General features: G+C 45.6%; 2 protein-coding genes across 6 annotated transcripts; one reads left to right on the top strand and one right to left on the bottom strand.

Moving 5' to 3' along the window:
* Positions 1-384: 384 nt before the first annotated feature.
* Positions 385-21,140, top strand: LOC128303045 (alpha-actinin, sarcomeric). 5 transcript variants are annotated; one of them, XM_053039930.1, is made up of 11 exons: positions 385-450; positions 7,705-8,073; positions 12,230-12,391; positions 16,114-16,368; positions 16,445-16,598; positions 16,754-16,839; positions 18,269-18,361; positions 18,440-18,969; positions 19,035-19,839; positions 19,918-20,247; positions 20,323-21,140. In XM_053039930.1, the coding sequence occupies exons 2-11, from the start codon at positions 7,957-7,959 to the stop codon at positions 20,479-20,481; spliced, it is 2,691 nt and encodes an 896-aa protein (XP_052895890.1). In that variant the 5' UTR covers positions 385-450; positions 7,705-7,956; the 3' UTR covers positions 20,482-21,140. The 5 variants fall into 5 exon arrangements, with proteins under 5 accessions (XP_052895890.1, XP_052895882.1, XP_052895875.1 ...); XM_053039922.1 differs by having other exon boundaries at positions 434-481; XM_053039915.1 differs by lacking the exon at positions 385-450 and adding an exon at positions 721-865.
* A 2,830-nt stretch (positions 21,141-23,970) lies between these two features.
* Positions 23,971-24,506, bottom strand: LOC128309988 (uncharacterized). Its single transcript, XM_053046514.1, has 2 exons — positions 24,204-24,506; positions 23,971-24,111 (listed from the first exon to the last, which is right to left on the bottom strand). The coding sequence occupies exons 1-2, from the start codon at positions 24,504-24,506 to the stop codon at positions 23,971-23,973; spliced, it is 444 nt and encodes a 147-aa protein (XP_052902474.1).
* Between the last annotated feature and the right edge of the window lie 526 nt (positions 24,507-25,032).

Raw genomic sequence — 25,032 nt, 5'->3', positions numbered from 1 at the left:
TTCATTAGCTTTTTGTTCGAAACATAAAAAAAGATCATTTAAATGGATCTCGGAGTGGGTTTTATGTTTTCGATATTGTTTCCTTTTTCCGTTGAATAATTTCCGAATTTGAAATACGAAAATCGGCGGAAGGCGCGACCACTGTGCTGCAGCGCGGCTCCACTAGGCACCATGCGCCGTCGAAATCTGTTTAAATGAACCTCACACTTTATTTTATGTAAACTTTACTTAAATGCAAAATCACCTACAGATATCAAAGCTTCATAATTGGATCAGTAATCTTCATAAATCGATCCTAAAAATATGTTCTGTACTGATTTTGTTGAGGCGAAAACTCGCCGCAGCTGTCACAAACGTCAAATGGCATACGAAAGTTTGACAGCCGCCGAGCCGAGTGTGTAGCTGGGGGTTGTTTGTGTGTGAAACCACAATACCGTTGATTCCAGTTTTGTGTGTACAGCGAATAGTTTGTAGAAAGAGTGTAAATATTTGAACAAGCGACGTCTTATTCTGGTGCATATTCTCGACAGACTAATTAGTGAAGCTGCGATTCACTTCGACATTCAGTTGGCCATTGTGAGGCAGTCCAAATAGGAGTTTGATCGAAAAGCGTGGTGCGTGCAACATCGGGCTGGTGAAGTGTGTGCAGTTGCAGTGTTGGTACCAGTTGTAGAAGCTCGTAAAGTGACTGGTGAATTGGTGTAGAGAAAAAAGGTGCATCAGGGAGAAAATTAGCGCCCCATTAGTCGACCTATTTAAATGGTCGGAATTTGTACGAGCAGCTTAGGCAGAGCCGGTTTGCCGAAGTGTGCTGTGAGTGTCGATCAAGCTGGAAGTGCATTTCGTAAGATCGGCCAGTGAAACGGTTTGTTTTCATTCCAATTTGCTGCTTCTATGCGTGGCGGGCTCCCCACGGCGTTCCACCCCATTCCACGTACAGTCATAATTCGCAACGGCGTCTCTTTAAATCGGACCCATCCGAAAAAGTGGATGCGCATAAAGTTTCGGGCACGCGAAAGCAACGCGAAAGCGAAAACACAAACACATCATTGTCAGCAGATTGTGTACCGGGGTGGTAGGCTGGAAATGGACAAAACTCGCAAAAAAGAAGACACCTTAACGTGCACCGTATGCGGCGTTCTTTTCGCGACTCCGCGTTCCGCATTTTGGCGACGTTGACGCCATTTGCCGTTCTTGATTTCATCCAAGCTCTCTAGCCGGTTTTTCCTATGGGGAGGAGGGTTTAGGCATATTTCTGCGCTTGCCTACGTTGCGGCAATTTGCTTGCCGTATGTGTCCCAGGTGCGTGTGTGGGGAAGTCGAGCAGCTTTAATGCAATAAAACAAAACGGATAAAAAACATGCAACATGCAAACCTCCGAAAACGGAACTCACATTCGGAAAGGGGTTGATTACCGAACGACGAGAGGGTTTGTCGCTTAAGGACCATTTGCTGTGCAGGTTCGTCGCTTGCCGCCTCGATCATCCTCCGAGTAACGGTTTGCAAATTGGCAACGGTTGATGGTCGCAAAAATAGATTGGGATCACAACACTCACACACACACTCACACACACGCACACACGCACCTCTTTTCCCCGACCCCAATCATCTTTCTAACCTGTCTGTCCTGTTAGTTGACTGTCCCGTCGCTCACTGCCGGTACCGGTTTTTTTGTCCATTCCCTCCATGGTCGCCCGAACCGCGTTCCCGACAGGTTTAGGTTTGTCGTTCTTCGACGCGGCGATAGGATTTCCTTTCCGATCCAATTTTCCCCACGCAGTTTTCCGTCACCTTTCCCGCACCCGACCAGTATCCGGATTGCTCTTCAACCGTTTCCCCGTGTAGCGTTACATTTGTTTTTACAATATCCAACACAATTCCTTGTCCCGCTGGCCTTCGTCGTCTGTCCGCGTACCGTGTTTCGATTCCCCTTGTTTTTCAACCTACATGATTTACCCTGTCGAGTTGTTAAGTAAGGGAACCACCTTGCGCACCGAATGAGTGCAGCTACGTTCTATGTTTTTCTGCAAATAACAATATTATTGTTGGATTGATACGTGCCGGGAACAGAAATCACTCGACTACACAAAAAAGAGCTCAACAATGAGTTTATGAAAAGAAAAACAATCAAAGTGACATTGTTGCCTTTGTTTGAAAATAAAAGTAAGTTAAATGTATGTTTGCTGTTGCCCCTGAAAGACACCTTTTTGTTTTGTATCGGATGCTCTACGTATGCTAGCAAATTGTATTGTTGTTGTACAATTTAGTTCTATTTATTTTATCATTTTTTTGTTTATCCCGCAGTATGTTGTTGCTTGCGTACATATATCTGTGACGATGGGTACCGGTCCGCGCGCGCGTCCTATAAATAATCCCACATAAAGTATCCACCGTTGAGAAGATGTTCTATTTTTGCGTGCCAGTACAGAAAAATCGCTCGCTAAAAATAGGGTTGCGTTTTGTATTACATATGGGACTGTTTTTGTTTTTTGGTGTGGATCAGTACGGGTAGAAGGTTTGATTAGTTTTTGGTGGGAAGCATGAATTCATAATTTCCAACCCTCGAATGCTCACCTCTGTAAAACGATAATTACTAACATCGCTCAGATTTAAGCTATGGAGTACAACTAATGTGAGGGAATTAAGTTCTTAGCTGGGGCGTAAAGCCCCTCCCCCCCAACCCCCCCCCCAACCCATGCCATTAGTGATCATGATGAAATGATGAATGGAAAAATAAGCTTTATGTAGATGCTCTTAGTACGACACGATCCTTTGCGATATTCTCAGCCCCACACGATCAGCATCAGCAGTGATAGCAACAACACAAAATGAAGTCCCCATCAATGTCCATGAAAGTCCATGAGTACAGGACAAAACCGATCGAGGAGTGTGACACGACATATCGTGATATCGCGTATGATCATTCCACCATCTATTTTTAGCTTCCTTCACCTTCCTCTTCTCTTGATCAGTCGGTTTTGGGTGGATTTTCTCGCACTCAATTTTTAAGATGACCGTCAGATAATATCTGTAGAATCATCATCATCGCCCATGGCCAATCGTTCCTCTCGGCCCAAGCCAATGCCGGTACCGTCGTGCACCTCCTGCAATGTCGTTGGCTTTATGCTGGGAGTTGTGTCGTCGAAAAGCGTCCCAATTTTAAAATTAAATATATATGCAGAAAAAATCCGTGAGTATTTTTACACGGATTGGTTTTTGTGGAATGTAGAAAATGGACGAGAAAATGAATCCTTTTCCATGTATCGATTGGTATGCAGTATTCATCCATGTAAAGATCGATTCCGTGCCATTTACGTAATGTGTGAGAAAGCGTTTTGCTGAAGCACGAAACGTGATTCACACTTTATGATTCATCGCAAGCATTGCAGTGTGGTGGAAGATAATATGAGGCATTTAAATTCCAAACGGTTCTTATCTTTTTTTGTAGATTATCAAACCTTCAACTTGAGTTCGTGTTTAATGCCATTGCTATCAAAAATACCACCCCTGAAGCGTGTCGTTAACAAGTACTGGTCGAGATGAAAGCTAATGAAATTCCAACGAGCTTATCGCAACGCAATAAATTGCGACACTTGATGTGTGGGAATAGTCGTTTGATGAATGCATAATTTGTGCATCGATTGTAGTCGATCGAACCAATTCGAAACCATCGAAATGCCGGGCGCCATCCAAATGTGGTTTGATCGAGTGACCGTTTCCGTAGCGTGTAAATGGATCATTTGCATCCGTCTGGTGTCAAGTAACGTCGAAAGTGTTATTTTAGACCTCGTCTCATTGGTTTTATTTTATGGGCATAATCTTTCTGCGCGATAGAATATCATTCTACATCGCAATTTCATTTATTGAGCAACGCTCGCAAATCGATTACATGGCTTTACAGTAATACTGAATCATCTTGGGCTGTAGGGCTGTGGGCTTAATGATAGAATGGAAAGACGAATATTGTATGAAGGGACCCTTAGCCTTCGTCTAATTTCAAACATGTATCAAGCGAAGCGATAGATTTCCGATTGAGTTTTGAAGCAGACAATAATCTTAACAATACCTCGTAATTGATGTTGCTAGGCAACTGACGAGAAGGCTTGTTAGCATAAGAGCAGCAACAGTTGATTGAACTTCCGCTTCTCCCATGTTCTGTTTCTATCTACCGTAATAAGCATACACTTAACTGGCCACTTTCTCCTAAGCAATCGGGTGAATTTGTTTTCTTTCGCTGCGCGTGATCTTCACGAACGAAATCGATCGATCAGCCAAAGAATGTCTTACATTTGAAAAATTCTTTAAAAACATCATTAAAACTGCATGAAATGTAAATAATTGTATCTGTACAATAACGTGGTAAATCTGGTACATACCATGAAAGAGATTTAAATCACCCCGTGCCTATGGAGCACAAAGATCAAAGTCTGCGTCCACTTCCATCGCCCGATAGCCACCAGCTGCATCAGTAATTATGACAATTCATTAAATTATCTTTCTTTCAGCAGGTTTCTTGTGCCGTTTCTGCCCACACCCGACGCGCTTTATGCCGTGAATAGTACGACGGCGAACGTCCGCCGTGAGAAATCCATTAGCTCCGGCCTACTATCAGCTCCGACACCACACAACCACCACGCTCTTTTACGCGTCTGTGTGTATCTGGATGAAATTTGGCCATCATTTGTTCTTTGGGAATTGGCAAGCTGCAGACAGGGAAGAAACCGATCGCAAAAGTGTAACATTTTACGCGCCATTGAGTGCGTGTGGCACATTACGGGTGCGTGAAGTGCGTCGAGATGTGTACGAATAGTACACATCCATTGAACAATCGGTGTGCACTAAAGCGGAACTACGCCAACGCTTGGAGTGTAATTCGGCGCTAACCGGTAGATGGATAGAGAATGAAAACCGATAGGAAGGATCTAGAATGTATAGACTCCATGTGATTTTTTCGAGTTCTAACGTTATTTCCAGCATGGCAAAGCTACCATCGAATGAATGCAATAAGTCACGCACTTTCAACAATCACACATTCAACATAGCAAGTCGGTGAAGTCGCCAGGCACTATACTAACCGGCAAACTGATCGATAGACGATCTGTCAGATTTTGTGTTCAGTTGCGTTTCTATTGCTTATTTATTGTCATCGCCGCGCTTTGTTTTTTTTTTTCGTCCCCCTGTAACACCATGCATTCGACCGAACGGAACGGAACGATTTTCCGCCCGATGCATCTACTCGGTCAGCTCGGTTTAATTCACCCCGCTCTCGGCATCGGGTTCGGGAAGCTTGGCTCACGATCGAGACCGGGGTGTTGAAGGTTCTTCTTTTTTTAAAAATAGATACTGCGTGCGCGTGAGAGTTCCCACTCTCCTCCCCTCGAAATGGATGATCTACAGGGTGTGCGTGTTATTTTGCGTGCATTCGCGGTGGCAACACCGGTGCGTGTGACTCGATACGTTTTATTTGGTTGGCACATATTTTGTGCGTTATTTGATCTGCATGTTTGAAGAACGCGCTCACTAATTGGTCCTACCGGAAGGTTCACCGATGGGACGAATCCGCTGTCTATCGCAAAGTGCTGCGTGATGGTTCCAATTAGACGACAAACGGTCGTTTACATGATCTGCCTGTAGGGCTCAATTAACTGTCGCGAAGGTGTTAACGTTTGCTATGCGAACGGGGAAAAAACAAATACATAATAGAAGACGCAATAAACACCTTTGAAAGGCCGCGAAAATGTGTTGTATGTTATTGAACACAGGGCAAATACTGAGCCCTAATCAATCGATAGGACTTCGCATAATCTGGGAACGCAGGCGCGCTCGCACGACGTATGCACTCTTTCGAGGCTCGCTCGTTCGCTTTGTCTGTCGATGGGGAGGGAATCGGTTTTTATCTGCCTGTAGCTTGGCTGATGTTGGCTTGGTTATGACGCGCCCGCCCAAGCAGTCAGTTCCGTTTGAACGTTCGTACGTTGCTGTTGCCGTCGGCAGTCGTGGCCGCTATTCCGGATATACACACGGTACAGTACGAACTTGGGTGCTGCTCTTTTTTGCGATATCAGCACCTTCACGCACAGTGCTGGCTTGCGTTATCTTGGTAGTTTGGGTGTGTTCTGGCCCATTTTCGTACTATATAGCCAGCAGTCGTCCAGGTGTGGTGTCCCGTGGTGGATGAGATGCAAACCGTGGTAGTGGGATTGGTGTTTGTGCGTAGGCAAGATATATGTAAAAATGAGCAATAGAAGCCGAGAAAAGCAATGGAGCGATGGTGTGCAACAGTGGGAAAGAGATGGATACTGAATTGATCAGCTAGTGCGAATGCGCGCTCCTTCGTGAATATTGCAGACCATAGCCAAACGTCTTGGCGGCGCGCGCGGCCAGTCCGACGTGACGATGGGCCTTAGTTTTGGGTTCGCTATCGACGCGATCAGTCCGACGAACGAAAATCATCTTCATCACCCTATCTAACCGTAAAGTGGTTCGTTTCTTGAGCTCGGAGTGTCCCTATCTTGATACGGAGCGGTCAATCTAGTGTCCGCTCTAGTGTTACTCATTAGAATTCTGATACTACATACAACACGTGCGCTCGAAACGGAAAAGAAGAACAGCTCCTAATATTGATTCTGGCTTGAATGATCGAGCTATGAACTGTGGACTGAAACTAATTAGAAACTGTGGACTGGGATCAGAATTAGAGAGCACATTTGCCTCCCGTCTGAAGTGGGTACCATAGCATGTGTATGATCCCAAGTATTTCGAAAGTCTTGGAGTGTATCTGGAAATTTTCCGTGGGATTTAGATGTCCAAGAATGTCTAATTGCATCGGTAGCGAGTTTTGAAATGCACAGATGTTTACAACTGATAGTAATCTGGTTTGATTCGTTAACACACATGAGTTCGGTACAGTTAATTACATAAGAGCAAATTCTGGATGTCTGTTGGTGTCAGATGTCTAAAGGGACTTTTAACCAAAATTGGAATCTAAATGAAATTGAATGTCTCATAATATCTAATGTGCCTGAAGTAGATGTTCAAGGCTAGCATCTTTAGTTGGTTGTTGTTTTTTTTTATAAGATCCTTAAATGTCCGGTGTTGTCTGTGAATACTTATCTCTCTTACACATAAGTCAAAGATCGTAACCTTCGTCATTGTGCCGTAATGATGTCTTACGTCCTATCGGGACGAGCGTGTTACGTATTCACTCATCGATGAGCGGGACATTCGAGTGTTGCTTGTAGTAAAAACGCGCGCGCGCTAAATACAACGATCTTCTGCGGGTCTTTGTGCGTTCGAGTGATGCAGTGTGTTCCGCTGTGATACGATAATATCTTTCCTCTATTTGCACGATAAGAAGTAACCTCGGTAGTCGTTACTTCAAGATCATCCCAACTGTCAGGATCCTCTCAGCGCGTTTATGCGCGGTGTTGAGAGATTGAGCGATAGGTTAAGTACGAAAAGGAAAGCAAGAACCATATCTATCTCTCTATCTCGCTGCTGCTGGGCAATACAGAGGAGATAGAGAGAGATAGAGAGAGAGAGAGAGAGAAAGAGAGAGAGAGAAAGAGCGAAAGAGCGATCGAGAGATCCGAAAGGAAGTGTGTGTCGCGCGCGCGAGAGAGATCTTGTGGATCTTGTTGGTGCAGTAGTTGGCAGTGGTAGAGCTAGTGTTCAGTGAAACCATTTTCCTTATTTTTCATACAGGCAACTGAGGAAAATTCCCTCGTCGTGTGAGCCGAGGATCGATTCTCTCGTGTCGAAAGAGCAGAAAGTAGCGAAGTAAGAAAGAAGCCACACCGTGGAAAGAAAAACCCGAGGTGTGTGCGCGGTGGTACAGTGTGTTGTCTACTTAGTTGGCTAGTGTGCGCGATAGCGAGTGCCAGTGCCTGTTCGACGACGAGTGTGCGGTAGAGTGCCATACCCGAGTATCGAGGTGAACAACGAACCACTACGAAGATGATGGAGAACGGCGGATACGTCGGCCAGTACGACGAAGCAAGTTACATGGAGCAGGAAGAGGAATGGGAGCGGGAGGGACTGCTCGATCCGGCCTGGGAGAAGCAGCAGAAAAAGGTGAGTTTCGACCGGGTGAAGTGGGTGAAGGGGTAGAGGAGTCGAATTCAGGGTCAAGATTTTGAGGATCATCTCAGAAGATGATCAAGATGAAAGATCATCGCTTGATCTGATCTGCTCCTGATCGATGACGTAGCGGAGGGTGAAGAATGAGGGAGCGTGACAGTGACGTAGAGGAATGACGCAAACGTTTTTCGTAGACGCGATCCCGAGACGAGACGGGCACACCATTGACCCACTCGGACGATGAGTCGCCGTAGTGTCCCGGATCCGGGAGCGGCGCATCAAATCCATTCATGCGTCAGCACGTCGGTGGATGTTCGACTCTCCCGTCTATGCAACGGATTGGATAGGCGAGAGCTACGACTGAACACCTGCTGATCACTAAGGTTCAGCAACTCGGAAGGGAGCGATTCGCATTCCTCGTTGCTGGGCAGGGCATGGAAAGTATTCACGAGCACCCACCGAGCACTACCCTTAGCAAGATTGTGTGATGTAACACTCGATCATCGCCGTGACATTGTTGCGCCGTGATGACCCCGTTCTGGGAGTTTCATTGAGCGCGCGAAATCCCAGAGTATATGTGGGTAGCCGTAAGCGTAAGAGGTAGATGGTTTTTGCACTCGCCGTTGTATTTTATACGATACAGCAACCTGTCAGGCTGACTTTAACTACTTTCTTGTAGCAGAAAATCGGAACCAGATGTCGGTGTCTTTCATTAGCTCAGTTATTCCAACGCGGAGACACATACTCCGGCACCGTAACTGTCGAACGGATGATAAATCATTCCAACTGCCGTAACGTGTGGAAATGTCATCGAACCGAGAACCACTTTCAACGCCGAATGAAATACGAGCTGGAAAACCCTAACGATGGTGTTGGAGCGAGAGGGAGAGAGAGCGAGATGGAGTGTGTGGATGTGGATGGATGTGGAGGATGATCTCTTACGCATCCATTAGCTCTGAAGCATTCCCGTCGTCGTTTCCCGTTGTGTGTTTTTTTCTTAAGCAATGTTTTGCTCCACTTCTGGGTGGGAAGGACTGATCTATTTTCGAAATCGACGTTAACAGTAACCACACGAATGGTATCTTACGATCGTCGCCGTCCAAATTCGCTGTATCTGTGTGTTATGTGTTTTCTTTTTGTTTTGGCAAAAAGAAAACTTTCTTTTTTTCCCACCCACCACTCCCTTCCACTCTCAACCCGTGCGAGTGGGGTGCCGTCGCGTGTTGTGATCCTAATTCTAGTACGTTCCGTTGGGCGTTTTAAGATATTTTTTCTTAGTTGTTGTCAGTAGTAGTTGTCAGTTTAACTTGGCATGTTTTGCTGTGCATACTGCCGGCGGAAGGTTTTCGAACGAAAAATCCGTCCAACATTCTGCTGTTGGTCGAAGAGTTCGTAATGCTGCTGTAGGTGTACACGCACGCGCAACTGTGGCGCCAATGCTTGCGGTTGTTCATCCTGAAGAAAACTACTGTGCGTCTCCATTTCCGAAACCACCGGGTACGGCTATTTGCTTCGACGATCGACGTAAGGTGGTTGAAAAGATCGAAATCATTAACGAAAGTTTACCGCAAAGGCCCTTCAATTATGAAAAGAATTGTGGAGTAATTCTGAATAGCGTTCTGAGGATTTTGATCTGAGATCTCTAAGATAGGGTGATTTTTGAATGAAAAATTGAAGTTCAATAGCTAAACACGCTTCAATACACATTTTTTTCTACTAAGCCAATGATTCTACTCGCAAAAATATACGTAATCATAATTGAATAGATCGAATGGCAATTGCACAAATTCGCAAATGCACATATGCAATGTACAATGCAAATTGATCACATAATTAAACAGCTCATGGGAACAGTTCGTAGCGAGAAACTGTTATTGTGGCGGAAAGTTTGCGGCGGCGTGTAGTTGCTTAGACGCGAGGGCAATTAATTGGCTCCGTCGATGGCAATTAGGATCATCGATCGTACTGTGTGTGCCAGGCATGTCGCGGTCGAGATGTAATGCTGCGGGTCTTATCGTACCGAGGGCGCACGGGGTATAATTAGGGGTCAGCCGTGTTTGGCGAAGGCAGGAAGGTTCCGTCGATTGTTGGCGCCTGCCATAACCTCTTTTTTTGTTGTTTCGGTTCGACTCTCACTCGCCTGCTAGTGACTATCGCCATTGTAAACTATCGCTGTAAACGTTTTGGGCGCTTTGTTGGGTGTGATGTGGCCGGATGATGCTGGCGGTACTCTGGCGGTAGCAAAAGCGCACATAAATTGGATAATGGGTTGTGGGCAGCGATGCTAGACGCATCGCCGAAGAGCAGCGCGACCGAAGCACATGTGCATGTGCTCGGAGGCTGTGCGCCAGGCGGGGAAACAGTAAATCCGCGCCACCTCGAGAAAATGTGGTTAAGGACAACTAAAATTAGACTACAAGAAGTACGGTAAGAAGAAGGAAGGAACAAAAAACTGTTGCTCACACATGCTTCGGAAATTGTTCGGGAATGTGCGGCCGACCCGCCCATCTTCCGACCGTAGGGGGTTTTCCGCGTTATCCACCCCCAAGTAGCGAAGCATTGGATGTTGATCCTTAGTGGCATTACACAATATTTGTTGAGCAAAACTGATTAAGCAAATGCATCGGCTTTCACTCGAAACTTTGTTTGCAGCAGTTGCAATGCGGGTGGGTTTGCCTTGGTGCATCAGCAGATGGGTGGGCAGATTAAAATTTGGCCAACAATCAGCGGCCGAACGAACTGGCCGTCCTCAAAACATTGGCCCGTACAATCGGTGACCCTTTCGAGGGTTTCGGTGAGAGAGCAACGGAGAGAGAATGCGCAAGAGCTTACCCATACCAGCGGGAGGCTGTGTGTATAGGTTATGTGGCAAATGGAGTACCATCGGCATCGGAATCAAGCATCCTTCTCCCCTACGCGCGTCAGTGCGCATGTTCCGGTGGATCGTGCGTGCTATTTGCGTACTCCACTGCAGAGATCGTATGGCGTTCGGCAATGGGTGTGCCTAAAAATATCTCCCATCACCGCACATCATCGAGTCGATCTGCCGGTGGTCATCGGTAATGTTCCCAGGTCCCCCTGTGTATCCACTAGGCGTACCGTCACGAACCACCAAATCATGTTGGTTTTTGCATAGAATACATCGAAACAAATACACTTCACATACACACACGGTAAAGAGTTACTTTCGTCATTTTGCATATTTCGGACGCCGATGGTCAATTCTGACATTGAGCTATAAAAAATAGCATTTGTCCTACTTGGACACTCCAGGGCTCCTTTGAAGAAGGATGAAGTTTTCTTGAAGATATTTGCATACGATCATCTTGTTGGCAGATCTCCTAATATAACAACTGTTGTAAAATTTAGAAGCATTGGAGAATAATGTTAGTACTGCTGGAAGCGCTTCATCCATTATTCGTCCACTAAAGAAAGACGAACTCTCTACGTCCTATACATCTAATCTAGAGCATGCTTTGGAGCATGACGTGTGGATTAATAAAAGGCCCCATTCGATTATGGCACCACCGTATATCGCTCTGGACTATCGTGAAAATTAAGGTGGGTGTTTATGACCATGGAACGACTGTGCAGCGACAGGAGTGGCGGGAAAACATCTTTTCCCATGAAATCATGAATAAACAGCGAAAAAATGCCTCGAACATATTGCTAGCTGATGCCGCTGGTGCTGCTGCTGTAGCTCTACACACGTTCAGTATTTATAGAACTTGAGAAAAACTGCTGCTCCACGGAGAAGAACGATCATATTGAACGAAGTGTAGCTGGGTCAACAAGCAAATGGGGAGAAAAAATGGATGAAAAATGAAAGCAAGATGCGGTAATTTTTCGACCATCGTCAAGCAAACCGATTTTTCTCATTGCCAATTCTCATGTTGCCCTCATATGTGTCCCCGCCGTGTGTTGGTTTTACCTTGATCCTCGTTTTACACATCAGCGGTATACGATCACACATGGGTAATTTGTGTGTACTGAGGGAAATGGAAGAAAGGCAGCGCCTCTCGCGTTCGAACGAAATACAACAAATGTGAAGAGTTATTGGCATTAATGTAGGTGTACAATCTTCACAATCAACAATGCTGGATATTTCATAACACTGATGTGAATCTCTCTTCTTATCTTCCCCAAACAGACCTTCACCGCCTGGTGTAACAGCCATCTGCGCAAAGCCGGTACCTCGATCGAGAACATCGAGGATGATTTTCGTAACGGACTCAAACTCATGCTCCTGCTGGAGGTCATCTCCGGGGAAACCCTGCCAAAGCCCGACCGCGGCAAGATGCGTTTCCACAAGGTAAGCGAAGGTTCCCGTATGACTCGAGCACGAAACGGATGCAAAAACTTGGTCGGAAAAATAACAACTCGCCGAACAACTGTTTCTGATAATTCCGTTTAATATCCTGTCATAACTTATTCCCCAAAGCTTGTATTATAAATAGCTGTCACTCGTGATAGATAGCATTTTCTTTGCTGCAAATCTTTGAGCTTACTTCTACGTGCGTTCGTTGTCCTGGGTGCGATTCGGAGACAGTTAATTTATCAAGCAAACGCGTGTAGATATCAAATATGTGTGTCATATGAACGCCTACGGAGTGGTATAAATATTATTTTAGGACCTTGCAGATGTTTGCTGAAATAGGGCGAGATATCAAAAAAGAGGTTGGCGAAGTTGCTGACGGATGCTGGCCTTGTTAGAAGGAACAGTTTAATTACATTTGATCGTTTAAATTTCGGCCAAGGAATATGTGTAAGCTTTGAATACTTTGAGTTCTAGACTTCTGTTGAATCGTAAATGTTCTATGTTAGACTGTACGTAATAGTTCGCCAGTCTGTTGTGTCCTCGAGATCGTTTTCCCATTGTTATTCTGAGTCACTCTATAGATCTGTGAATCGTTACGATTTCTTTACTTTGTACCTATGAGCTCTGATGGCTCTAGTGGCTATGGAATTCCCTCAAGAACTAAGAGATCTTGTACAGTCATGTTGGGTGGCTACAACGTTGTGAAGACAGTCATTTGTACCGCTCAAACACGATTGACGTACTGACGTTCTTCAACTAATGTATCACAAATTGATCAGCAACTTGTACTGCCACGAATGTTGCTAATCGCGCAAATATGATTGATTGATGGATCGTCTTTTCTTATCGCCAACATGTAAACCAACGAAGCAGATATGACGTTACACTGCTATTCGCTGGAATCGTGTGTTCTACAACAAGCTATATGAAGAATCTCCAGAACTTAGAGGGGAGGTCTGTCCACCTTCAGAATGTGCGGTACAGCTGAGCTAACAGTTCTACTGCAGCAGATTGACAGGTCAGCAGGTTGGCCAAGGTCGTCGTTCTTACCTAACCGTGAACCCCTTACGTATGGAGGTAGATCCAGTGATTGGAGACGTTTCTAGTTTCTCGTCTTGCAGGGTGAATAATGTGTACGGGAGCAGTGCATACACACTGTCACGGTATTCGCTGGTTACGGTTACCTTGTGCTACCTTCAGTCAGTCCTCCGAGAAGAAGGGGTAAGAGAAGCTGGGGGAGTGTAAGAGAGGGCAACCTTTGTGACGCGTGCCCACACTGAGTCAGTGGGAGGGTTCGCCCTGAGATGGTGAAAGAAAGCTGTATGGACAGCTGATGGCGACAACGCCACGTTTGTGATGGACGAGTGTGTAATGGGCCGAAGGTGTTGTTTATTTGGGCCATGCATGCTTAAACGATGATGGTGTTCTCCCCGTGTGCCAGACCTTCTCGGCGGCGGAGATAGATCGTCCTTGTGGTACCCATCGATCCTTTACCCATCTTTCAACCCCATGCGAGCTCTAGTACCGAAAGCGAGGGGAGTCGGGTGTGGTCAATGTTATAATTTAATAAATCATCCGTGAGTTGGAATGCATCCAAAAGTAAGAACCCTTCTGCCAAGTGGTAATCAGTACGAACAAATATTTTTCCAAATGACATCCTTTACCCTTGCTCGGCATTCCGGCCCACTCCATCTTGAAGTTGGAGCACTTGCATCGCCAAAGGGGTAGTAGAGAACAGCGGGATTGGGAAGGGAATATTTTTGTTCAATGAAAATGTGTCCATGACTCATTAGTGCAAGTGAGCAGATGAAAGATGTTCTACCGCACGGTGGCGTGGTGTACTCCCTTGTGGTCACATTTGATTGGGCGAAGGTCTTGTGTTTTTTTTCTCTCTCTCTTTGCTCCCCAATTACACAACGAAGGATCGCAGAGGAAAAGTCGGTTTGTGAAAATATTTATACATTTTTTAAAGGTAAAAATAAAGCAAGGTATTGCGAGGTAAATATTCGAGATGCAAAGTACACGAGACCATGAGCGTATCGTTTTGAAGGACGCAAATTTGTTGAGGACATGAAGGGTAGCGTTTGGCGTGTGGGGTGTGTTTGTGTTCTTGCCGCAGTTGATTACGAATATTGACCTAAAAACAGCCAACTTTGGTTAGTCTATGGTTGTAAACCGATACGAAAGTTAGTTTAAAGCATTTGAAAATCTATATTTCACTAGTAGACATTGGCTATGCAATTTAAATGTGATCAATTGAAGTTATGCGATCCATATACACACAACGGTTGGCGATGTGCACGTTCAATGTTGTTTATTTGCCCTACGAAATAATGGCATGGTAAATATAACCTTATGATTCGTCAAACTACATTCCCAAATTCGCTGAGAGTGGTGGGGCGGACAAGTAAACGGGGCGGACAAGTCAGCACCAGCAGCGCTGCTTGCGCCATTGATGAACATTTAGCAGCGTTTCGCGGCGACCCTAAAATACAAACACGGCGTAGCGGAGCGAAAATGGCAACTGTGGTAGCGAATATTTTAAGACATCTGAATCATCCACCTGTTTGTTAGGTTAATGATGGGATACCGGTGCCGTTTGCCGTTGGCCGTTACGGCACACACATCCATGCCGAGTAAGCATATAGGTTGCGTGAAGAAGACGGCTTCGTTCTTGCGATCTTGTACCGCTTCTACTGCGAGCGATTGTCTGCAGTCGAGCAATAGACACTTTCGCTCGTGGCAGTGAGACATTTTTGGGTTCTGATTTCATCGCAAGACTTGTGTCGAAGGAATGGGGCATATGTGCTTGTTGCAGCACATTGTGTCGGCACTACTATGTTGGAGTTAATCGTTGTCCCGCAAGGGAATGAATGCGCATGAACTGATTTAGAGACGAGTCTTGTGTGTAGCACAAGAGGCAATGCAATGTGATATCCCGGCAGAGTGGGTAACGATTGCAGGCTGTGCCGGTATGCGTCACGTTGAAGTGTTCCTGGTACTCTCCACCACTGTGGACACTGAAAGAGATCGTGCTCTCGTTGGTTTACCGCAACTACTACGATTGCATTTGCCAAGCGTATTGAACAATCCATGCAGCCATGGGCAATTGGCCAATGCAAGAAACATTAGTCGAGAGTGCGTTTACTTTATAGCCACACGACCATGCCACGACCACGATGCGGATGAGATTCTCACATTCCCCAAACCGCAAACGTTAGCTGACATCCTGGTTCAACTCCCGGGTGCTCCGTGACATCCAATCTAATAAGTAAACCTCGGTCACAGGCCACCAAGTTTCGTAATCGCAGCTGGATGTTAAACCAGTGCAACCCGCCGTCCTGCCTGCATATCCAGACTTTTAGATGCCATCGCCGAAGTTAGGCAATCTGGCACGAACGCTACTTTGCGTAATCGAAGCTATTTTTGTCATGCGGGTTGCGTTCCGTTGAGGATGCGGCGGTTTGGATTTATTTGTTGGAATGTCGGGTTCTGGTGGATCGGAAACGTAGGACACGGGGAGTGATTATTGATACAGAGAGCAGACACATTTGTCTTCGTTTATAGACAACGAAATGTACGACTGATTTTACTTTCGCAACAAGTATTTAATAGACACATCGATTAATTAGTTACAGATTGAGAAGGACATCAGCACATCGCTTGATTTTAAATGTGATAATAATGTGCGTCACATTGTTTTCGTCATATTACAGATTGCCAACGTTAACAAGGCACTGGACTTCATTGCATCGAAGGGCGTGAAACTGGTGTCGATCGGCGCTGAGGAAATCGTGGACGGCAATCTGAAGATGACCCTTGGCATGATCTGGACCATTATCCTGCGATTCGCCATCCAGGACATCTCGGTCGAGGAAATGACTGCTAAAGAAGGTCTGCTGTTGTGGTGCCAGCGTAAGACTGCACCGTACAAGAACGTCAACGTGCAGAACTTCCATCTCAGCTTCAAGGTAATGGAGGGGGCGTTAGATTGTTTAGAGTTTCTGTGCAATTACTGATCGTCATGTGATCGTTCTCTTCCTATAGGATGGTCTGGCATTCTGTGCCCTTATCCATCGCCATAGACCCGATCTGATCGATTACTCCAAGCTGTCGAAGGACAATCCACTGGAGAACCTCAACACGGCGTTCGATGTCGCTGAGAAGTATCTCGACATTCCAAGAATGCTTGATCCTGATGGTAAGTTATTCGGTGATGTTGCCACGATGATATCGAACAGTTGATGTTGATGTGCATACGCACAAACTGAAGGAAAATGTATAAACACAAAATTGATCTACCATTATGGTGATGGTTTAATGGTTAACGAATATCTTTAAATTACCAACATATAGATCTGATCAACACACCGAAGCCTGACGAGCGTGCCATCATGACGTACGTGTCATGCTACTACCATGCCTTCCAGGGAGCCCAGCAGGTTGGATACGAATCCTCAGATCCCGATAGATAGTGCCTGCTAAGAAATGATGTCGCTTGTCCTTTACACGTCTAGAAGGGAGAATGCATACGACACAAACCCCTTCTAGCCGTGATTGGGCCTCCTAACGATCTGATTGTTGTGTCTTTTCGATTGTTCGTTTGTTTGCTGTTGCCTAAAAAACTAACGTGTTTTGTGTGGATTAATAAGATTTAAGAAAAGGATACATTGTGTGGGCCGTTCTTCGCTGCGTGGGATGCTCACTTGCTGCAAAATGTTGCCAATTTCTTCTAGTGTGTGAATGTGCAGTTGTCTCCTGTAGAAGATTACATTTAGGTGACTGTATGACGTGCGCCATTGACGTACTCAGCTTGAAAATTGCCTCAACAATCACTCATCAATGAATCGCGCCATGGCAATAGCTGCACCCCAGTTAGTGACGTGGTTTTTCCTGTAACATCCTTCTGTTGGGTTTTCGTCGATCCCTTTTTCCTGGGCTTAGCTCTATTTTTACAGTAACGTCGCCAAATCAGGGTCAAATAGCAAACAATTGTGTGAATTGTACGCGCTGCTGTTAAGTCACCGCATAAAGGAACATAATATTGTCTCTGTTTGTTTTCCAGATTGATGTGTTAACCTAATAGTACTTATAAGTGAAATGTATCTACTAACATACTAAAAGCATCCAGATGCTTCAATAGTGCTAATTCCAGCAATTTATGCAAATAGTGTTGTGAGTGTATTTTTTTCTCTTTTCTCTCTTTTTCTTACCGCTTTCACTTGCTGTGGCTTGTCCGTTGACAATAAAATACGAATCCATTACGAAAATACGAACAACAATACAAAATACATCCACTACGATGACACACTCCCGACCCGACACAATAGACTTACAAAACACCGCCATGCCAGATGAACGCGCCGTTATGACTTACGTTTCATCTTACTACCATTGCTTCAGCGGGGCCCAAAAGGTCTGTTGCCTTTGAATTTTTTATATCATACATCGTAAAGTTCTTTGCAGTTCCCTTTACAAACATTCTTTTATATTGTTAGCCAGCCAAACATCAGCACAAAACAGCAGTTAAACTTGTTTCTTTATTGATTCTGTTGCTAATACTAAAGCAGTGTTGTTTGAATGTTTGTTTGTTTTGTTTTGTTTATCATGCTTAATTCGGTTATTCACTCGGAAGGATGTGAGAAAAGTGAAGAACACTCTTTCATGTTTGTTAATAGATTCAAAATTAGAAAAGAAAGTGAATTGTGTTACTGCTTTCGAATGTTTAATTAAGCGAAGTTTTTTTAAAAACATTTTTAACACTTTTTGGTCCACTTAAGGATTATTGAGGATACTTAAAACTGTATGCAATATCTTGCTGGATGGTTGAAGAATTAATGTATTTTTGATTGTATGTTTGCAATATATTAGGCTGAGACCGCTGCCAACCGTATCTGTAAGGTACTGAAGGTCAACCAGGAAAATGAGCGTCTCATGGAGGAGTACGAGCGACTGGCCAGCGATGTAAGTATTATTAGTTACTGTTTGCTAAGGTTGTCAGAACATTCTTAACATGCAGTCTTTCCTCTTTGCTTATCCAAGCTCCTGGAATGGATCCGACGCACGATGCCATGGCTCAACTCGAGACAATCGGACAGCACGTTGGCTGGTGTCCAGAAGAAGCTGGAAGAGTACAGAACGTACCGCCGCAAGCACAAGCCACCACGTGTGGAGCAGAAGGCGAAGCTGGAGACGAATTTCAACACGCTACAAACCAAGCTGCGTCTGTCGAACCGTCCGGCGTACATGCCGACCGAGGGTAAGATGGTGTCGGATATCACCAACTCCTGGAAGGGTCTTGAGCACGCCGAGAAGGCATTCGAGGAGTGGCTGCTGGCTGAAACGATGCGCTTGGAGCGTCTGGAGCATCTGGCTCAGAAGTTTAAGCACAAGGCCGACACGCACGAGGACTGGACCAAGGGCAAGGAGGAGATGCTCCAGTCGCAGGATTTCCGAAACTGCAAGCTAAACGAGCTGAAGGCGCTTAAGAAGAAGCACGAAGCATTCGAATCTGACCTGGCTGCCCACCAGGACCGTGTCGAGCAGATTGCTGCCATCGCTCAGGAGTTGAAGTAAGAATGAAGATCGTGTTCACGGAAGTTAAAGGAGCGTTTTAACACATTTTGTTTAATTGTAGCACTCTGGAGTATCACGATTGCGCATCGGTGAACTCTCGTTGCCAGCGCATCTGCGATCAGTGGGATCGTCTCGGTGCGCTTACCCAGCGTCGTCGCCAGGGCTTGGATGAAGCCGAACGTATCCTGGAGAAGATCGATCTGCTCCATCTGGAGTTCGCAAAGCGCGCGGCACCGTTCAACAACTGGCTCGATGGCGCTCGCGAAGATCTCGTGGACATGTTCATCGTGCACACGATGGAGGAGATCCAGGGCTTGATTCAGGCGCACGACCAGTTCAAGGCAACGCTCGGCGAAGCGGATAAGGAGTTCAATGTCATCATTGGGCTGGTGCGCGACGCCGAAGCTATTGTGAAACAGGAACAGGTACCTGGAGGTCTGGTAAACCCCTACACTACGCTGTCGGCCGATCTGATCAGCCGCAAGTGGTCGGAGGTACGCGCACTTGTGCCGCAACGTGACCAGACGCTGGCCAACGAGCTGCGCAAGCAGCAGAACAACGAGATGCTGCGTCGCCAGTTCGCCGAAAAGGCAAACGCTGTTGGACCATGGATCGAACGGCAAATGGACGCGGTGACGGCCATCGGTATGGGTATCTCTGGCTCGCTCGAGGAGCAGCTGCACCGTCTGAAGGAGTACGAGCAGGCAGTGTACGCGTACAAGCCGAGCATCGAGGAGCTGGAGAAAATCCACCAGGCCGTGCAGGAATCGATGATCTTCGAGAACCGATACACGCACTACACGATGGAGACTCTGCGCGTTGGCTGGGAGCAGCTGCTAACGTCGATCAACAGAAACATCAACGAGGTATGTTTGATTAACGAGATCTTATGCAAAGTGAACGGACATAATTGAATGATTTCTTGGATTGATTTGTGTTTTTAGGTGGAGAACCAGATTCTTACCCGCGACTCGAAGGGCATCACACAGGAACAGCTGACCGAGTTCCGTTCGAGCTTCAACCACTTCGACAAGAACCGAACCGGCCGATTGGCACCGGAAGAGTTCAAGTCTTGCCTCGTGTCGCTCGGCTACTCGATCGGCAAGGACAAGCAAGGCGATATGGACTTCCAGCGCATCCTAGCCGTGGTCGATCCGAACGCATCGGGCTACGTGCAGTTCGATGCCTTCCTCGATTTCATGACGCGAGAAAGCACCGATACCGACACGGCGGAACAGGTTATCGATTCGTTCAGAATTTTGGCATCCGACAGGGTAAGTATTGTCAGCAATATCCACTTACGTGCAGGAAAAAAGCAATATGAAATAATCGCGTTCATACCCATTTAGCCTTACATTCTTCCCGATGAGCTGCGCCGTGAGTTGCCACCGGATCAGGCGGAATATTGTATCCAAAGAATGCCACCGTACAAGGGCCCGAACGCCATCCCCGGAGCGCTGGATTACATGTCTTTCAGTACGGCGCTGTACGGCGAGAGTGATCTTTAAGTGGTTCCCGTCGAAGCCGAAGCCACCGGTGATCGTTGATCTCGAGCTGGCGAAAAGTACACCAACACACACACAATCACGCAACAAATGCCAACAATGTACATGCGTCACGAAGCGCATTGCATGCCCTTACCGCGCCATCAACAGTTATTTCAATTTCTGTCTCTATTGCTGGTTTTTATTATTATTTGTACTGTCCACCTGGGAACGTAAAGTGCTGAAAAGGAAAATGGTAGAGTCATTATGCTGTTGGGACAGAACAGACAAAAACCGTGAAAGCAGCTTGTGTACGAACGTAAAGTAAAATGTTTTGTTTTTGATTCGCTTGGTAGCAGAACAAGGATGATTCTGGTGCGTGAGAATCCGACAACATCGGTCGATGCAATCGGTTGCATCGGAACGAACGCGAATAGTGAGAAGCACGAGCACTGGGGAACGCGTGCTGGCCATCAGAAAACATTAGATAGATACGCACGGAGAAGCGAGCGAGCGTTCTCTTGTAGGAACGCGTTGAGAATTGTAGTAACCGGTTGAGAATAGAACAGTGCGTAGCAAAGGGGGGATGAACCACCATTCGAGCAAGCTGATAATGTTGAGAAACCATTTTATTTTATTGCATATTTATTATGATTACGATTACGATTATTACGCTATGGTTATGATTATTATTTTCTCTTTTCTTTGACAAGATGATGATAATGATGATGATAGTGATCGTCGACACACAATCATGGAGGGAGCGATCGATGAAATCTTTGGAAATCTTATTTATATAATAAAAAGAAACACACAAAAAAACAACAAAGAACACCACAAAAATGTAAAAAAAAACCTACAAAAAATTTAACAAACACAACTCTAACAAACCAAAAGTGTGCAAAGTCTTGAATTTCATTGTTCTATTTGCTGTAAAACTTTTTTATGCGAACAGGGAAAACTGTAAGAGCGTTCTATGCGACTGAATTCGGTGTGTGAGAGATAATTTTCTTTTTATCTGCCAACTGTCGTGAGTTCAGCCCAAGTCGCACGTTGTAGGATGGCAACGAAGATCTCCAACGTAGCTTGCGAATAGCGTACCGAGTGAATGTTCGTTGAACGGCTTCAAGTCCATTTATCCACTCAGTCGTATAGGGACAGCACACTGTTGCACAATACTTTTTGGTCAAGTAAAATACGTAAGTCACGCATCACGGGAGATCTTGTACGCGTAAAGGACATAACGAAGCACTTTTCTGTACACTGAGACGAACAGTTGAGGACGCACAAATCATTAAACAGACTAACAGCACTTTGTAACTTAGAACAATCGTCGAACGTAGATTTAGGCAGAAATAATTGTACGTCATCAGCATCAGCAGTAAGTACGAACTAGTAGGCAGTAGAGAGCATACGTCGTTGATGTATAATACAAACAGCAAAGGTCCCAGGTTGCTGCCCTGAGGAACACCTGGTGTGCCTACAAATGGGCGCGAGGTATGGTTTCCAAATCTAACACTGTATATCCGGTTGCGAGGGTAAGAGCTAAGCATTGATTGTGAGAAGCCTAGCCTTTCTAGTTTTCGCAATAGTATATCGTGCGATATGCTATCGAAGGCAGCCTTCAGGTCGGTGTAAATACAATCCACTTGCATGCCTTGGTCCATGTAGTTCACGCACTCTGAGGCAAATCGCATTAAATTTGTAGCGGTGGAACGTTTGGGCATGAAACCGTGCTGCTCACTCGCGATGTATTTAAATGGCGCTCTGAGCATACTCTGTTGGACGGATATTTCCATAGTTTTCACGCAAGCGCATAGCAGCTCCTCTGTAGCTGGTTGCGAGGAGCTTGTCTCCTTTTTGGAACAAGGGTATCATCCATGAATATTTCCAAATAGCTGGGATCTCACCTTTCTCCAAAGACATATTGCAGATCTTCACGAGAAAAGGACGTAATGCACTAGAGCATTGTTTCAAGACCGCAGCCGGGATGCCGTCTTATTATACGATGTTTTGAGTAAGGGTGTCTCAACTGTGTCCTCGTCGATGATAATATGTTGCAAATTGACACAGTCCAACGGTACATTCTTGATTGCGCAGGTTATTGAGTTAGGATCAAGAATATGCGGAGAAAAGTTGTCTGTTAATCTCCTAGCGAATGTTTCGCATATGTCGATAGGAGTATTTGCTTGAGAACCCTTGTAATTTAACGAGGACGGCTGTGTGTTGTTCTTTTGGCTGGATTTTACGAATGACCAGAAGCCTGTAGGACGCGTTTTAAGGCCACGTTGGACGCGCATAATGTAACATGTAACATGTAACATGTTTTAACAGCATTTCGCCTACGTCTTTTTAGTTCCCTTAATGTGCTGTTTGACCACGGGGGATTGCGCGGAGGTCCGAAGATTGCGTTGAAAGTTTTCACAGCTACATCGATTGAAATGTCAGGGGTGTTAAGGAAATACCAGCCAGTGTGCGAAATTGCCTTCGAAATTCGCACGCCTGAAATTTAACCGTTGTGCCGGGCGAGCAAGTGTGCGTGAGTTTGATGGACGCGAGGAATAAACGGTAGCACGAGTTGGAGGTGGATGCATGTCGGGTGGTAGCGTGTTGAGAGCGTTCGGTTCAGTTGAGAGCGCAGATACTTCGGTTATCAGTGCTGCAGTATCGTTGACAAGTACAAGATCAAGGATTCTGCCCATGGCGTTTTTTACGGTGTTAAGCTGCTGTAATAGATACAGGTGCATTATGTTCAGGAATGTTGTGCTGCGTGATGTGCATTGTGGGTGCTGATCTATCCATGAGATGGATGGCTGATTAAAATCGCCAAGCAAAATAAGTTTGTCATCAGGTCTCATTAACTCCGTAATGTTTTCGATCCGGATATGTGTAGCCATGCGGTTTCGTTGTTGGTGCATGTCAAGCTGCTACTAATAACGGAGCTTCTGTGCTTGTGTTAGTGCCGGCAACAGGTGGAGGTAGAGATGCTGTTAATCCCGTGGTAGTGCTCGTTCGGAATTGAGGCTCGAGGTTGATGACGTTGTTGTGAGTTGTGATTTTGTTTACATCAATTTCCGCGCCGTTACCTTCGTTTTGTGTTGTGAGTGATGAGTCTGCTAGAAGACGGCAACGTTTTCATGAAGGCAAATTATCCTCTTCTTGAGACTGTCCAGGGTAACCGAAAGAAAGGAGAGTTTTGCCACAAGTTCGAGACATCAGATTGTAGTTTAGTAGTGAATGTTTCGTGTGTGTTTAGTATTCAAACATCCACCGGCAGCGAAATGAAAACAAGGGTAAGTTTCGCTTACAAATGTTTCTTAACCAGTAAAAACACGGTTTTATTTTAACGCGTCCTTCCAATCCATATTTACAATCTATCTATCCTACATAATATTCAACAAGGTATTAAATAAGCACTAGTGACGTATGTACAATGCTTTGTACGCTGGAACAAGCCTTTCGTTGGGGGTAGTAACGATTAGAAACGAGCAGTACGGGATGCTTTTTCGTTGGTTAGGTTGCACTGGGTTCGACGTCGTAGCGACTTGTCTGATGTCCGCTAGCCGGTATAGCCTGGGTCCTTAACAAAGCTTTCGGTTTCACGTTTCGAAAGAAACCTCCGTAGTATTTGCAGGCTGTCTTACATCCCGAGTACTGTGAAGAAAGTGCAGGAAGCGACGCGTTAGATATGTATGTTCGGGGCACTTGGGTTTTTGGGGAAGCGGATAAAGAAATGGATTACTTACACAAATCACATCACTGCACATTAAATCACGCACGATGCGCTTCTCTTCGTGCAGTATCTTGCAATAATCCCAGCACATGAAGCAGTTGGGTCGATCGGTACACTCATCCGTTACAACGATGTTGTTGATCTCCTCGTGCAAATGATTTGCCAAGCAGATCGCACGGCACTGACGCACTGGTTCCGCCATCGGGGCGTTGTAATCACTAATCCGGTGAATTATCCTCCCTGTGACCATCCCAAGGCAGCAGATGAACACAGTTAGCCGTACGGCTGTATACGATCGAATTACGTCGGACTTCATCTTATCGAACGAATTCGGCACCGATAGCGTCACTTAAATGGTGGTTCTAAATATTCACAAAGGTTGAGTATACATCACACGGTATTCCGTAGTCGGTAGAGAATGTGTTCACACTTCAACGGTCAGCTTGCTAATGAGCCACTGGGGCTGCAGAAGTGATGCTTTCTATGGTACCTTACGGCTAAAGGTAAAGTCCGTGCAAGCGCACCGGGAAAAAAACGAGAGCAACGGGGTACACTCCTACAAGGACACTTTTATAACGCATCGAAAGGGTTGGTAGCTTCATTCATAAAACTTTCCAAGCTGGGGTAGGAAGAACAGCCAGTAACAAAAATACCGGAAACATGTGGCCATCCCTTTTTGCGAGGCGTATTCCACACACGGGAGCAAACAGGTAGGGAAGCATCAACGTACAGAATACATCGCCGAGCGTGATGGTAACTGGCACTAGGGTAAACTGTCCGCCATTCAGAGCCAACGTTTGTGGCACGTAGAAAATATTGGCCTAGCAGACATCCTGAATAAC

This window comes from Anopheles moucheti, chromosome 2 (assembly GCF_943734755.1).
Source record: "Anopheles moucheti chromosome 2, idAnoMoucSN_F20_07, whole genome shotgun sequence".
Taxonomy (NCBI): Eukaryota; Metazoa; Arthropoda; class Insecta; order Diptera; family Culicidae; genus Anopheles; species Anopheles moucheti.
Note: the sequence above shows the minus strand (reverse complement) of the source record. Positions and strands in the feature narration are given on the sequence as shown.